The sequence below is a fragment of the Bubalus kerabau genome, chromosome 11 (genome assembly GCF_029407905.1).
Source record: "Bubalus kerabau isolate K-KA32 ecotype Philippines breed swamp buffalo chromosome 11, PCC_UOA_SB_1v2, whole genome shotgun sequence".
NCBI lineage: Eukaryota > Metazoa > Chordata > Mammalia > Artiodactyla > Bovidae > Bubalus > Bubalus kerabau.
The window spans coordinates 90,338,391-90,355,226 of record NC_073634.1 but is presented as its reverse complement, the minus strand read 5'-3'; the positions used below and the strand labels follow the sequence as shown (position 1 = coordinate 90,355,226).

At 50.0% G+C, this 16,836-nt stretch overlaps 1 protein-coding gene across 4 annotated transcripts in view; it reads left to right on the top strand.

The window, feature by feature from the left end:
- Positions 1-10,564, top strand: part of GRHL1 (grainyhead like transcription factor 1) — a 49,332-nt gene extending 38,768 nt beyond the window's left edge. For all 4 annotated transcript variants that reach the window (XM_055540955.1, XM_055540956.1, XM_055540953.1 and 1 more), the window contains 4 exons: positions 3,208-3,299; positions 3,636-3,721; positions 7,672-7,736; positions 8,964-10,564. In XM_055540955.1, coding sequence (XP_055396930.1) covers positions 3,208-3,299; positions 3,636-3,721; positions 7,672-7,736; positions 8,964-9,078 — 358 coding nt within the window. In that variant the 3' untranslated portion in view covers positions 9,079-10,564. The remainder of the gene's footprint in view (positions 1-3,207; positions 3,300-3,635; positions 3,722-7,671; positions 7,737-8,963) is intronic.
- The last annotated feature ends 6,272 nt before the right edge of the window (positions 10,565-16,836 follow it).

The following is a 16,836-nucleotide window of genomic DNA, read 5'->3' as shown; positions in this document are numbered from 1 at the left end:
TTGTTTTACTAAACTCTTTTTATTTTGAAACATTCTCAAACCTCTAGAATAATTACAGTACAAAGAACTCACTTTTTCCTGAGCCACTGGCGAGTAAGTTGCTGGCAGTGACCCAACACCCCTGAGTCCTTGGCGGTGGTGGTTGTTTAGTTGCTCAGTCGTGTCCGACTCTTTTCGACCCCATGGACTGCAGCTCGCCAGGCCTCCCTGTCCATCACCAACTCCTGGAGCTTGCTCAAACTCACGTGCATTGAGTCACTGATGCCATCCAACCATCTCATCCTCTGTCGTCCCCTTCTCCTCCTGCCTTCAATCTTTTCCCAGCATCAGGGTCTTTTCCAGTGAGTCAGGTCTTTGAATCCGGTGGCCAAAGTGTTGGAGCTTCAGCTTCAGCATCAGTCCTTTCAATGAACATTCAGGACTGATTTCCTTTAGGATAGACTGGTTTGATCTTCTTGCAGTCCAAGGGACTCTCAAGAGTCTTCTCCAACACCACAGTTCAAAAAGCATCAATTCTTCAGTGCTCAGCTTTCCTTATAATCCAACTCTCATATCCATACATGACTAGTGGAAAATCCATAGCTTTGACTAGACGGACCTTTGTAGGCAAAATGATGTCTCTGCTTTTTAATACTCTGTCTAGGTTTGTATGTTTCCACAAATGAGGATGTTCCCCTGCATAACACAGTCAGAATGTTGACATCAAGGCCTTAGCATGGTACCAGCCAGTCCAGGCTTTGCTAATTGTTCCAAAAACATCCTTTATGGCAAAAAAGGGTCCCTTTCAGACTCACACAGGGTCTTTCGTTGTCCTGGCTCCTGAATCTCCTTCCGTTGGGAATAGCCTCTGCCTCTCCTTGGTTTCCTGAGCTAATGCTTCTGCAGGTCACACTCCCGCCATTTTGTAGGCTGTCCCTCTGTCTGGGTCTGTCCCTGGTTTCCTCTCGGGGTGAATGATGCATCTGGGCAGGACTGGCACAGACGAGGCCCTGCTCTCAGCGTGTCCTGTCGGGGACACGTGTTTTCAGGGCACCCCTGCTGGCGATGTTCGCTCTGGTCACTTGATTCAGGCAGGTTCTGCCAGGCTTCTCTGCTGTGTAGTGAAACTCTTTCTCCTCTTGTAGGTGTTTTGAGGGGAGGTGCTTTGCAAACATCTCACTCCTTGTCAAGCTTTTAATTTCTCATTTGCATTATATCTGCATGGGCTTGTGGTTTCCCATTGTATTCAATACCCTGTGATTCATCATCATCATTTACTCTGCTCACGTGGTCCCAGGGCCAGCAGGGTCCCTCTTACTTGCTCCTGGATCACTCTTGCTCGACCCTCCTGCCCTCACCACTCCAGTACTTCCTCACCTGCAGGCATGGCGTCTACCAGGCACTTGTTTTTCTGCCCTACTCGGGCCCGAAATCAGCCTCTGCTCTAAGAAACCTAGGTTCCTTATAAAGATTGAGCTTTGGAAAGCCGGAGGAAGCCCCTGGGTGTGCTGGTTGCTGTGATGGTGTAGATGCCCCTGCTCCCAGGGGCACCCTTCTCAGCCTCGCCGGCAGCCCTCCCGCCCAGTGCTCCACCAGGCAAGGGGCTGGTCACCTTCTGTGAGCCATCCTGGCTCCCCTGCTGCTGCTGCTAAGTCGCTTCAGTCGTGTCCGACTCTGTGCGACCCCATAGATGGCAGCCCACCAGGCTCCCCCGTCCCTCGGATTCTCCAGGCAAAAACACTGGAGTGGGTTGCCATTTCCTTCTGCAATGCATGAAAGTGAAAAGTGAAAGTGAAGTCGCTCAGTCGTGTCCAACTCTTGGCGACCCCAGGGACTGCAGCCTACCAGGCTCCTCCACCCATGGGATTTTCCAGGCAAGAGTACTGGAGTGGGGTGCCATTGCCTTCTCCCTCCTGGATCCCCATGCCCACCCAAATGGGCCACGGGCCTCGCAGAAGGCAGGCTCTCTGCAGCCTCTCTAACTCCTGTTCTCAGACCTGAGTCCTGCAAGTGCTTTCCTTGGAGACCTGTTCTGTGCTGGAAGCTGAGACAGCATTTTAAGGTCCAGCTGCTATTCTTAAAGTGATGGTTTGGCTCAGAAGCTCGCACTTACTTCATTTTCAGTTTTTTGGTTTTTTTGTGTTTTTTTTTTTTCACTATTTTCCTGCTCACTCACTGAACCTTACAACAGTGAGCTCACTGTGACTTGTGCCTTTGATAGCCAGTCCCACCGGTCTCTTCACTTCTTTCTTCATGAAAGTCGCTCAGTCGTGTCCGACTCTTTGCGACCCCGTGGACTGTAGTTCATGCAGTTCTCCAAACCAGAATACTGGAGTGGGTAGCCTTTCCCTTCTCCAGGGGATCTTCCCAACCCAGGGGTTGAACCCAGGTCTCCCGCATTGCGGGTGGTTTCTTTACCAGCTGAGCCACCAGGGAAGCCCAAGAATACCGGAGTGGGTAGCCTATCCCTGCTCCAGGGGATCTTCCCAACCCAGGAATCGAACCAGGGTCTCCTGCATTGCAGGCGGATTCTTTACCAACTGAGCTATCAGGGAAGCCCTTCTTTCTTCATATGCAACTGGAAATATTTCCCCTCCCTTTGTATTTCCGCTGACACTGCCGTATTTTTTCCGATCCTCTGGGGTTTGGTGCTGTGATTGTCTCCAGAGTCGTTCCATTCGTCTTCTGCTCGTGGATCCTGGTGTCCGCTCCAGTCTCTGCCACACCCTGATCACTGCAACATAAAAGTCTTAAGCCTCCCAAGAGCTGAGTGATCGAGGTTTTCTGGATTCAATTCATCTTCCTCGGGACTCTCTGTCTCAGCCAGCGTGGCTGAGTGTTTTCCCGCTCACACACCCTCCCTCTTTTGACGCGCTCTCTCCTCTGTTACCACTTTCACATGCATCTCACATCCCACCTCCTTCATAAGTTTTTTTTTCCTGAAGAGAAACCCCCTTCCCGAGAGGGCAGCTGGAGCCGTGTGAGGGCAGCAGGGGTGTCCTGCAGGCTCCTGAGTGTGTGGCCCCCTCTGCCATTCAGTCACACGAGCCCGGCTCAGTCAGCTTCTTCCCTTGAGCCCCAGATTTTCATCCACAAAATAGGCCTGGCCCATTTTAAAACGAAGGGCGTTTTAAATGTAAAATCCAGTGATAACACCTGGAAACTCCTTTTGTTTCTGCAAGTGATTGAAAGTGAGGTCACTAATTGCCCACCTCGGATCACCTGCAGGTCCAGCTTGAAGAGGGGGCCGTACAGCTCGGAAGACGACTTTGTGATCCCGCCTCCTGCTAAGCTGACCCGGGTAGAAGAACCAAAGAGAGGTGTGTTGGTTTACGTTTCGTAGTGGGAGTTTTCAGTGGGAAGTGAGCTCTGAATCCAGCCAAAGCATGAATTCCTCAAACAGAACTCATCAGTGTTGACTTCCCTTGAGTGTTCCTCCGTCAGAGCAGCTCCTCCTGGCTTGAGCTGGGACTTCCAGCAGAGTTAAAAAGAAGCTGAAAGCTGTGTTCCTTGAGACAGATTTTATATTGGTTCATGTTTGCCGTCCTTAACGTGGACGTCTCTTTTTATTTTTCCCAATACCCACAATCCGTTTTCTTGTTTTGCTCCTATCAATGAATTACACTTTTCCCTCCTTCTTCCCCACTGGGGATCAGTGCTGCTCTACGTGCGGAAGGAGTCAGAAGAAGTCTTCGATGCCCTGATGCTCAAGACTCCATCCTTGAAAGGCCTGATGGAAGCTGTAAGTAGTAGGAGCTTCGTAATCCTCTTACTTGCACAGAATTCGATCAGAACAAATTTTACCATCCCGTCCGGGTTCCTTGGTGGTGCTGGAGCCTTTCCTGAGTCCTAGCACCTTGTCTGTGGCCGAGGCACGTGCCACGTTTCACCCCGACCCGCCCCCCCACCCCAGAACTTAGTCTTCAGCAGTTGCAGGGCTGTGCCTACCTCACACCACTGTGCCCAGTGCACCCATTGGTAGACAGTAATCACCCACCAGCGTCTAGTCCACTGAACTGAGTGGATTTGTAACGGCCCTTGGAATGGTTTAACTTTCCTGTGCTTGGTTAAAAAGAGATTGCCACTTAACAGACTACTTAGAAGCCAACAAAAAATTATTTCTATCAAAATCTTAAAAACTTCCACACATAAAACAGTGGCTCCTTCATCGGCCTTTGGAACTCCTGATCTTGGGGAGTGACTGAATTCGTGTCAAGATCTTACCCGAAGCCTATTTGTGGAAAGGCAGAATTGTGACCAGAAGAGGTGACCCCAGCCAGGTGATTTAAAGTGAAGTCACTAGCGGCACACTTCTGATCACCTGCATGTCTAGCTTGAGAAGAGGCCCATACAACTTCAACGGCTCGGAGATCCTTTTGCCGCAGCATCTCAGCAAATGGCCCAAGAGCACACTGACCCCAGCCTGCCCTTGGGGACATCATAGAGACACGAGAAGGGTGCCAGGCTGATCCCTGTTTTGGCTTTGCCCCAGAGTGAAATGCAAGGGATCAGCACTGTGTCTTGATATGTATCCACCTCGGGCCCCTATAAATCATGGTAATCTTTGAGCTCAAAGTGAGTCCATAACTCGGCTGGAAGCAGGTTTCCCCTGACTACTGCTGAATGTTGAATTCATTTAACAAATGTTTGTGAAGGGCCTACTTTGTGCCCGGCACTGTTCTTGGCACTGGAGATACAGGAGTACATGACCCAGTGCTGAATGGAGTTTACATTCTGGTTGGGAAAATGGCTACAGTGAAATCAGCAGAGGCCACTGTGTAATTTGCCAAGCACTGATGGATGCGGGGAGAAATAACCTCAAATATGCAGATTACACCACCCTTATGGCAGAAAGTGAAGAACTAAAGAGACTCTTGATGAAATTAAAAGACGAGAGTGAAAAAGTTGGCTTAAAACTCAACATTCAGAAAACTAAGATCATGGCATCTGGTCCCATCATTTCATGGCAAATAGATAGGGAAACAGTGGAAACAATGAGAGACTTTATTTTTTGAGGCTCCAAAATCACTGTAGTGATAGCAGCCATGAAGTTAAAAGACGCTTGCTCCTTGGAAGAAAAGTTATGACCAACCTAGACAGCATATTAAAAAGCAGAGACATTACTTTGCCAACAAAGGTCCATCTAGTCAAGGCTATGGTTTTTCCAGTGGTCATGTATGGATGTGAGAGTTGGACTATAAATAAAGCTGAGCACCAAAGAATTGATGCTTTTGAACTGTGATGTTGGAGAAGACTCTTGAGAGTCCCTTGGACAGAAAGGACATCAAACCAGTCTATCCTGCAGGAAATCAGTCCTGAATATTCATTGGAAGGGCTGATACTGAAGCTGAAATTCCAATACTTTGGCCACCTTATGCAAAGAACGGACACATTTGAAAAGACCCTGAAGCTGGGAAAGATTGAAGGCAGGAGGAGAAGGGGACGACAGAGAATGAGATGATTGGATGGCATCACTGACTCGACGGGCATGAGTTTGAGTAAGTTTCAGGAGTTGGTGATGGATAGGAAGCCTGGTGTGCCGCAATCCGTGGGAATCACAAAGAGTCAGACACGACTGAGATACTGAATTGAACTGATGGATGCTATGGGGAGAACTAAGGCAGTGCCCTGGATGGCAGCCAGGGGGCGCTGTCGCCCAGTCTCTGGGAACCGGGTGTCACCGCGGCTCCTCCCCTGCACCTCAGCCAGCAGCGCCCAGTGCCACCTGTCGCCCTCTGCTCTGGGTCATTCAGCTTCCTGTGACTTCTCCCTGTTCCTCCGGCTTCCTTGTCTCCTGACAGCCCTTCCTCACTTCTTGATGATGGAGAGAGAGGAGAGTGTGGAAAAGACTGGGACTCGCTGTGCCAAATATAATTCATTCACAGCGCTTAAGGAATTCATTCCAGCCTCTCATCTCCTGGGCTGGGGGTTTCATAAACACAGTGATCATCCAGTGGTACAGAAAAGAGGTGAACGTGTATGATGGCAGCTTGGATGTGGTTCGATGTGTACGGTATATCTTTGTTAGATTGAAAGTGATCTGCAGGCCTGTCTTCTGAGGCCCCTATTTCAGGGCCGCGCAGAGCCGTGCTCTTCAGGTCGAGGGTGGGCCGGGCAGTGACCCCTGGGTGGGAGCGGTCTGGATAGCTCCTCAAGTAACAGTGTCTGACCCAGATTGAATCAGCCCCTGGTCCTTGGAGTAGCCGTCCCCTCCCTGTGCAGACCGCTCTGTGCCCGAGAGGAAACCTCCAGAGCTCACTGCACTGTGTGGACCCCGCGCCCCTGGTCGGGAGGGGAGGGGGGCCGGGACTGGGGCCCGCGGCGCCTCAGCCAGAGCCCACTGCCCTCCGGAGAGGCTCTGCCCCCGGCGAGGTGCCGGCCTGGCTGTGGCCAGGGCCCTTGGATGTGCCTTCTGAGCTGGGAAATCAAACAATTCCTTCCTTCCGGTGAGTCCGTGTCCGAAATGAACTCCTGCTTTGTGCTGGACACGCCTTAATCCCACGACAGTCGTGGGGTATGTGAGGTGAGGGTCTCTCTTTCCTGTTGAGAGGAGGCCAAGGGTTAGAACAGTCACCTGCCAGTGGAAACTGAGTCAGAACTGATGCTGTTTAGGCGTGTCTCACTCCAGAGTGAGGCCTTTGTGCGCTGAGTAAAGTGCCTAGACAGGATGCTTGTCAACACTTATGGAGCCTGCAGCTCGGAGCGGGGCCCATGTGAACGTCAGCATGATCGGAGCTCCCAGCTCAGAGAGGGGCCCACATGGATGTCAACATGCATGGAGCTCCCAGCTCAGAGAGGGGCCCACGTGGACGTCAACACGCATGGAGCTCACAGTTCAGAGAGGGGCCAATGTGGATGTCAACACGCATGGAGCTCCCAGCTCAGAGAGGGGCCCATGTGGACGTCAGCACGCTTGAAGCACACAGCTCAGAGAGGGACACACATGGATGTCAACATGCGTGGAGCCTGCAGCTTGGAGACTGGCCCACGTGGACATCAACACGCATGGAGCCTGCAGTTCGGAGAGGGGCCCACATGGATGTCAACACGCATGGAGCTCCCGGCTCAGAGAGGAGCCAACGTGAATGTCAACATGCACGGAGCTCCCAGCTCAGAGAGGGGCACACATGGATGTCAGCACGCATGCAGCCTGCAGTTTGGAGAGGGGCCCATGTGGACGTCAGCATGCATGGAGCCTGCAGTTCAGAGAGGGGCACACATGGATGTCAACATGCATGGAGCCTGCAGTTCGGAGAGGGGCCCACATGGATGTCAACATGCATGGAGCACTCAGCTCAGAGGGGTGGATGGAGGACTTTAGTTTTCTTGTTGCAGCAGCGTTCGCTCCTCAGACAGGACAAGTGCAGCGCATGGATTTTGGGTGGAGAGAGCAGTTGTGTACTTTCTCTGTAAACCTAACACTGCTCTGTAAGGTATTAATTTCAAAACACAATGGCCATATAGTAGAGTTGTGACACCTGTGACTTTGGGAAGCAACAGAGCCCTGATTCCAGCTCTCTCCAAAGGCAGGTAGCCCCGCCTCCCCAGGACGGATAGGCCGTCATCTGTGTCTTTGTGTGTGCAGATGTGAGAAACAGAAAGCTACGTGTCTGTACCACTGGATGAATGTATTTGTTTTGTCAAGTCATGAACACACAACTTTGTAATATTATTTTTCTTTTGTTCTTTTAGATCTCTGACAAATATGATGTTCCCCAAGAAAAGATAGGGAAGATCTTCAAGAAGTGTAAAAAAGGGTGAGTGCCGACTGGCAGCCTTAGAGCCTCTGAGTGATGTCAGTGTCACAGAGCAGAGACTAGGAGTGATGTCCGTGTTACAGCACAGCCCTCTGAGTGATGTCGGTTTCATAGAAAATTACTTTCATCCACCTGAATTTGTGCCCAGTCAAGAACCAGTTATAGAAACATCAGTGCAAAAAGACAGTTTTTCATACTAGATTATCCACATAAAGTTGATTTATTTTTCTAGGGCGTCTTTGTGGATTTTTCCAAGTAGCATCTTTGCTTCTCCCATGCTTGGCAGCAGTGCAGTGGCTCCAAATCCCAGGGCGCGTGATAAAATTGACCACGGCTGACAACAGTCGCTGCCCCATTTACTGAGCCCCCATCATGAGTCGGGTGCTGGACCAGGCACGCGTGTGTTACTTAGTTCTCATGTTACCATTACTCTAAGACAGGGGTTACTACTCAGTTTCTGGATGAGGCAGCCAAGCCCCAGAGAGCCTAGGAAGCTTTTCCAGGATCAAGGTCAGCTTAGTGCCAAGGCCAAGCTTCAGGTTCTGTTTTGACCAACATCAAAGCCTTCGCTCCATCTCCCTCCACCCTCCTGCCCTGAGTCATGTTTTCAATCATGGAATGTTGCTTCTTTGTTCAGAAGTTAATATTTTTAGAACTGTACTTAAGTGTCAGTACTGATTGGCATGGGTAAGCAGGGTACAGAGTAAGCATTTTTTGGCTTAATTCTAAAGCATGTGGAATGTCCCTGATGGGCCTAGTGGGAAGGGTTGGCCTTGATAGTAGATCGGCTAAACTTTGAGGGTAACTCACTGGGGAAAATAGTCGTCAGGGAGCTGTGGCTTCCATCGCGTAGGTTGACTTGACTGATGTGCCTTCTGTAGCTGGACCATATGCTGCTTCTGTAGACTTACTTTGTTCACTGTAATAAGTACTGTTTATTGAATGATTACTGCACACTGAAATAATAACTCAGCTACCGTGTGTTGTTTATCATACACCCTGCATGTGAAGTGCTTTACCCAAGCTCCTCATTTCATCCCTACAACAACCGTGTAAGATTGACCCTACTATTATACCCATTTCACAGATGAGGAAAGTGAGGCATAGGGAGTGTAACTAGTTCGCCTCACGTGGCACAGCTAGCAAGTGGCAGTGCTAGCTGTGGAGTTTGGGTGTGACTGCAGAGTGGGCAGGAGCGAGCAGGCCTGTCTCGTCTCCCTTTTCCAGGATCCTGGTGAACATGGATGACAATATCGTGAAGCATTACTCCAACGAAGACACCTTCCAGCTGCAGATGGAAGAGTCCGGGGGATCGTTCAAGCTCACCCTCACTGAGATCTGAGGACGCCCCGCCCACGACTCCCAGCAAGCTCAGCGAAGCTGTCACCTGGGCCTTTGGGGTTGGCAGGCCACAGGTTTGCCAGTCGGCCACCTTCCAAATGTGGGTGGATGTCAGTGGAAGTTGGAGGTGGCGCTGCTTTTGGCTTGGAGATAGCATTGAATGTATTGCATTGACGTTTTTCAGATGACCCCAGAAAGCATATTTGAATTTTCTGCTATAAATACTTAGGATTAAAAGTGGAAACTTTGTTCCAAGATTTGCTAGGTTACCTGGGAACCTTTAGGATATCTGCTACATTATTTATGGAACTGTCTCTTCAGCACGGTGCAGGTCAGACTCGGTGTGACTCTGACCGCCTCAGGTCATGGGCACGGTGCCCCCACCAGACAGGGGCGCCCTCTCTCCTCGGCCTCTCATTCCCCAGTAAGTGTTTACTCCAACAGGGCAGGTTACCGAAATCTTCCTTTGCGACTGTCTTGAACATATCAGCTGCCTCTATTATGAAGAACCGGACGCGGACAGCGCGCCTCCGCCAGGCCGAAGCCGCGTGTGTGCAAGCGCAATGCGTCCTGAAGGCCTGTGTCTGTAAATGTGTACATACCTGTCTTATAGAAATAGATAATATATACGTGTGGTGTCTGTACATACAGTGAGGAGACGCGATGAGGTCTACCCTGAGGACTTTCTTGAGAGGATAAATTATTTCAGACCACGTACACCCAGCAGGTAGCATGCTGGGCTTAGTGAATCCCACTCACAAGCTTTCTCTGGGTTTTCCCAAACACAGCCACCATTCTGTAGCCTAGCAAAACCTCAGTTGACAGAGATGCTGCACGCTCTTGAGAAGGTTGTTATTTGGATGTCTGCACTGTTTAACAAATGAAGTAAAGGAAACAGCACTACCGCAGCTCACGTCTGCCATGTCCGCTAGTATCAGTCAGGCGTCCCCGACAGCGGGAATAAACACGGTGATCACGGCACATACTGTCGTCACCATGAACCAGGAGATGCAACTCGGGACGGAGTACTTCCAGATCTCTGTGCTACAGGAAATGACTTCTGTTTTATCACGTTTCAGAACCTCCAGGCTTTGATTGTCTTGTATGCTAACAGTTCTAAAAAGCATTCATGAGTTTATGAGACTGTATTACTATGGGGAACATTTTTATACGTGTTTAAATATATAAAAATACTAAAGAGTGTAATTTTGTAACAGAAATAAAAATCGCAGGTATCTTTAGGTTCAGGGAAGTAGAATAGGCTATTTGTATACATAGGATTGATAGTTACATTCTTCCATTAAAATATTCTAATGAAGTATGTGAACTTAATTGCTGGCTTTCCAAGATAAGATGTTATGGGACACGGGTCATATAACAATATTTTGTATTTTGTTTTATGGAATTGATTTTGTCTTGTTTTTAATTGTATAATTGAAGATGTATTTTAAACCAAAGGGATTAAATTTTATATGTCTATTTCGTAATACGTCCTTTCCTGTTATTTAGCTTGGCTTTTCCTTTCATTAGTCAGTAAAAGCAGAATCTCAGATCTTAAAAAGTAGAGCTGAAAAGAATCACCTTCGTGTTTTCTCCTTGTTTCCCAGCATGTAAACTTGGGAAAACTCTCTTCCTTCCTCTTAGTCTTGCCTTAGAGGGTCTAAAATGATCTGAGTAATTGTTTACCGAGGGGGCCCCAACTGAGTTTTTAACTACTACCAAAATTTAACCACCAAAGCTTAAGGTAAATGCTTTCAGACCTGAAATCTCAGAGTTCTTAGTTTAAAGCTTAACAGAAAATGTTTGGTTTAAAAATCTACCAGGGACTTCCCTGGTGGTCCAGTGGTTGGGACTCTGCGCTCTCACTGCAGAGGGCCCAGGTTCCATTCCTGATCAGGAAAGTAAGAACCTGTAAGCTGTGTAGCTTGACCAAAAAAAGGAACAAAAATCTACCAGTAATGTTTCAGATCATCAGAATTTCTAAATCAAACGGCTGTTGTTAAGTACCCACCGGTAATCCAGGGCCAAAATGTGATAGACACTGAAGTATATTTCTAGTGAACACATGATCGCAGAAATGAAGTAACTCCCAGGGAGGTTTCCTGCAATGCCTGTGGACCTCTCGCTCTAATCCTGGGGCCACAGGTCAAAACTCCTGAGGGGGAGACCCCACGCATGGTCCCCTGATGCCCCAGAGCCTGTGGGGTGGGGCCTTTGTGGCTTCGCCCAGGGGACCCTTCTGGACTCTGCTGCCCTGTCCCTTCACACTTCCTGCCTTCCTTCCGTCTTTGTTTCTTTCTCCCTCGGTCACTTAGGTTTCGCCTTTTGTCTCAGAGCTTGGCTTTGCCCTGGAGGCAAGGGGCTTCTCCTGTCTCCCCAGTGGAGAGCCCAGGTCCCCTGACCCTGCACACACACACACACACACACCCCGCACCTTGTGACCCTAACCTGCCCGCCGCCCTCCCCATCCTCTTGTCTCCCTGGATCGCTGGCAGCCTGCCCGGTGCTCAGGTGCTCAGTCAATGATCCTGCAACAATGAGGTAACAAGCTGGTGCCCTTGACAAGCCCCGCCCCTTGCAGGACATCAGCAGCAAGATGGGTTAGAAGTCAGCAGCTCAGAAGTAAGCGTGGCTGGACCTGGCCCCACGGCACACAGTGGGGATCATCTGCCTAACCTGGCGGTAGCCAGGAAAACAGCACCAGAGCCGGGGCCCTGGAGCAGGGGTGTCAAGGAGCCGACTGGACGTCATGGGGGCGGAGTCGCAGGGGCTGCATGCGGCTCGCAGGTGCAGAGGGTGGGGTCACCACCCCTGCTCCCGCTGACCAGGTGTGCACTCATTCAAGGTCAGTGTCCTCTGTCCACCCTGTGGAGCTGGAGTATTACTGTCATCCGGTGTCAGCAACATCTGCGTCTCACCTGCACACACTGCCACCAGCGTATGAGCACGGGCTGGTGGGCGGTGTGGTCAGGCCCTGAACCCACACGGCTGCCCCGAGGGCGTCACAGCAGGTGTGCACCAACAGGCCACAATCCCTTCTCTGCTCCGCTCACCTCTGTCTCACACACACACCCTTGACCCTGAACTCCTTTAGCCATCATCCCCCTTCAAATCTTTTAGCCAAATTTTAGAACATTTTACAAATGTAACACATGCCAAGAAAAAAATCACACGCCATGAGAAGGAACGAGGAGAGCTCCGCGAGAGCGTCTCTCTGAGAGGTGAGTTTTCTGACACCCAGTCCAACGTCCCAGAGAGAACCAGCCATCTGTTTCTCCATCCACACCAGAATCCTCCAGGCAAACTCAGGGGCACTGTGCATATTGTCTTGCAGGTAGGGTCATACTATTTGCAGATGTTTTCATTTATCACTCTTCTTTAGACATGAGTTCTTTTTAGTGACTGCATTGTATTCCATTGTAGAAATGACCACCATCTAATCAGTACCCAGGGCTTCCCTGGTGGCTCAAATGGTAAAGAATCTGCCTTCAGTGCAGGAGATGCGAGTTCAATCCCTGGGTCGGGAAGATTCTCTAGAGGAGATTCCAGTATTCTTGCCTGGAGAATCCCATGGACAGAGGAGCCTAGTGGGCTACAGTCCATGGGTCACTCATAGACGACTGAGTCACTGAACAACAAATCAGTACCTACTGGTAGATATTTAGACCAAGATTTTGCTATTACAAACATTGCTGCAAAAAAATGTGGACAGGTCTGTCCTTCCATACCTGTGAAGTGGAACTGCACAGTGAGTTCTTAGCAGAGGAGTACCAAGTCAGAGACAGTGGTCAGTAAACTTTCTGTAGAGACTGTGAAAGTGCTATCCAGAGAGAACCAGTTTCATTCCTGCCCACTGAGTGTGAGTCTGTCTCTCGACGTCTCAGCGCTTGGATTCTTGTGTCTACTGGAGGGCAGTTGAGCGTAGCTTCTTGTTTGGGGGCTGTTTGTTCTTTGTTTTCTGTTTACCTCCTTGAAAGACTACTCTGTTTATTGTCCCTCTTCCTCATTTCTTACGCGCTCAGCCCGGGGAAGCCTGACTCCTGTCCCTGCCACACTGTGCAGTGAGCTCAGTGCCGGATGCTGGATGGTCTCCTTTAATCCTCCCGGGGCCAGTGAGTAGGGCATAGCCCCATTTCACAGCTGAGGCCCAGGAGAGCGCACTGCTGGGGAAAGAAGCAGTGTGTCCACCTCCAGACCTCCAGTTCTCTCCACTCTCATGTGCTGTGTCCACTGCAAATGCTCCAGCCAAGGTTGTGGATGACCTAGCTGCTCGTCTTCTCTCTCTCTCTCTCGGACATTTGACCATAAAGAAAACCTTCTCAATTTCTTTGGCTTTCATGATGGGTATATCAGCTAGAAAGTTTTGGTTGCAAAATCAGAAATGACAAGCTGGTCAAACAATAAAGGAAATGTGTTGCTCTCCTAACGCTGAAGCTGAAGGTGTCCCAGGTTGGTCCTGGACCTTGATGTCACTGGCAGCCTAATTTCTTGCCTCCTTTGGGGGCTCCATCCTAAGTTTTACTCTCCCTGTGTGGTCTCAAGATGACTGCCAACAATTCCTAAATCCGTGTGTCTCCTGGTTCAAGTCCAGAGGCGCAGGACTCCCAGCAAATGTCCTGAAATTCATTTGGATCAGAATATCTCAGTTTACCCATCCACTGGTGAACCGTCATTAGGTCCCCCCAAAAAAGTCTCCTCCCCTCAACCACACGGCTTGGAAAATTGAAATCAGGGCTTTGGGGAGACTGGAGAGGGGACACGGGTCAGAGAAAGAATAAGACACACTTTCCAGGCAGCATCCTCTGATTCTCCTATGTCTGGCTGACCCTCTCTGACCCTACACCTGCCCAGGAAGTGCTGCTATTCTCATCTCTCCAACCTCAGATTCTAATGTCTGGAGCATAGACTATTCCCAGATTTCTTTCTCCAATCCAAACTGTCCCTTTAGCTCCAAATCCAAACCGTATTGGACATTCTCTGCCCGGCTCATACCCCAAACTGAGCTCCTCTCCTCGCATGGTTCCTGTTGTGCGTGGCACCCAAGCTAGAAACCAGGGTCACCTTTGACTCTGCCACCTCTCTCGTCCCAGCGTCCACTCCAGACCTTTGGGCCTGGCTTGTCTTCTTCCACTTCTGCACTGTTGAAATAGCTTCCTGCCCACCTGTATGTAGCCCACCCACCCCTCAGCCACTCTTCAACCCACAGGCTTTCTCCACAGTGCAGAGTTGTCACGATAAACCACAGACGGCTTGTCCAGACTGGCTCGTGAGTCCACGCTATCTGCATATCTCCAAGCACACGAGTCCTTACCTGTCCTGTTTCCTGGAGACCTCCTCTCTGCTTTGGCTGAGCATGTTCACCCATTCTCTGAGACTCAGCTCACCCGTCACCAACTCAGAGCTTTCCTTGGCATTCCACTTTCCCTGGTGAAGTATGGACACCCTCCTTTGGCCTCTCCAGCATCCTATGTAGTTACCTGTTGAGATATCTGTCCGTCCTCCTCTCCAGCCCTATTCCAGAGTGCAGAAGGGCAGGGGGCAAGGGGTAGGGAGCAAGATAGGGGCACACACCATGCTTTCTTACCCCGCTCTGAAGTCTAGCACCGTGCTTGGCATAAAGAAGTTCACTAGCAAACAGTGATGCTAATTCATGCTTTTAGTTGCCCTGAACAAAAGCCTTGAAGTCATCATCAGTTTCCCTTTCTTTCACATCCTGTACCCAGTCTCTTCCCCAAACCCTGTTGTTATATCCTTCAAAATACATCCAGAATCCAGCCATCTCTCACCACCTCGACTCTCACCTGCATCTTTGCAGTAGCCTAACTAGACTCATCAGGGCTTCCCAGGTGCTGCTAGTGGTAAAGAAGCAGCCTGCCAATGGAGAAGACGTAAGAGACGCAGGTTCGATCCCTAGCTCAGGAAAACCCCTGGAGGAGGGCATGGCAACCCACTCCAGTATCCTTGCCCAGAGAATCCCATGGACAGAGGAGCCTGGCGGGCTACAGTCCATAGGGTCACAGAGTCGGACACGACTGAAACGACTTAGCACAGCACAACACTAGACTCATTGTTTCCACCTTCATTTCATTTTCAATCTAGAAGAAAATGAGCCTTCTAAAATATGAATCTAGATTAAGCTTCTCTGGCTTAAAACCCTACAGTGGCTCCCTGTCTCACTCAGAGGAAAAGCCAAGGTCCCTAAATGTGGATGGGGTCCATGGCCCTTACCCTCTGACCTCACCTGTCACTGCCCCCCATTCCTCTTCAGCCATCCTGGCCCTCTTGCCAAAGATACTACTCAGCGATGTCTCACAAGGTTACATGATGTCAGCAGCACACAGATAATAAACCACCAGTTTTCCACTGCTGAAATTCCCCCATCTCCACTGGAGATACCTGACCAATCTCAGTCTCAGGAAGAAAGACCCATTTATGAGCCCGATGGGATGTCATGGCATTAATAAAATGAGTGCAGGCTGAGTGTCACGCTTGCCCTTCTTGGCAAGTACTTTTTTCTCCATAACTGTTAGAAAAGACCATCAGAAGCACTTTACTTCCAGCTGCCAGGACCAACATCACACCTTTGCTGCAGAGCTCAGGGGTATCCTGAGTCTCCAGCCCTTAGACAGGTCTAGTTTGAGGGGACCTCAGTCACCTTGCCATTCCACTGATGAAATAGGAATGGCAGGTAATAGCTTCTCCAGGAAACTGGTGAGTACCTGTGTGCAAAGGGGAGAAAACCACAGGAACTCAGCAGGCTGTCTCTAAAATTCCTGGGGGTCCAGTGATCTGGGGCATGTTAAGATACCCCTCCAGGGTGAAGGTCCTCCCCTTTCATGCTCCCCGCCCCTCACCGACCCTGCCCCCCAGGCTCCTTCTCTGTTTTTTTTTTTTAACACTTGTTGCTTTCTAACCTACCATGGGCTGTGCTCATGTGCTTCAGTAGTGTTTGACCCTGTAGCCTCACTGATCACAGCCCCATGGATCATAGCCCACCAGACTCCTCTGTCCATGGGGATTCTCCAGGCAAGAATACTGGAGTGGGTTGCCACACCCTCCTCCAAGGAAGGGATCTTCCTGACCCAGGGATCAAAGCTGAGTTGCCTGTGCCTCCTCACTACAGGCAGATTCTTTAGCACTAAGCCACCGGGGAAGCCCAACATATGGTTAGGTTAGGTAACCTAACCTACCATATATTTCACTTGATTATTATGCTTATTGTTTGTTGTTCACCTCCTTCACTAGGATGTTCCCTCCATCAGAACAAGGGTTTTGTCTGACTTGGTCCCTAATGAGTTCCAAGAGCCTCCAGGAATGCTGGTGCCTTGTGGACCCTTGAGCGGGTGTCTTGTATCAGCCACCCTAGATTCATCCTTCACCCCCACCCAGCTCTCCTCCCGGGGACACACCTGTGGGACCATGCAGCCTGTATGGCCAGGGAGGAGAGCCTCAGGCAGGAACCTCAGGGTCGGGGACCGATTTCTGACTCCCCACAGCCACCTCAAGCAGGCTGACCCCCAAGCACATGGTCTCCTCCACATGCTCTTTCCCTCAGGGATGGGATCACTTCCTTGTTCCTTCAGGGGTGAGCTGCTACTCACTGCAGGTCACAAACTGTCCCCCTAGGACCCCTTACATTCCATCTTGATAAACAATCCTTCTTTTTTTTTTTAACTTTTTATTTTACTTTGAAGTATAGCCGATTAACAATGTAGTGACAGTTTCAGGTGATCAGCGCAGGGACTCAGTCATACATCCA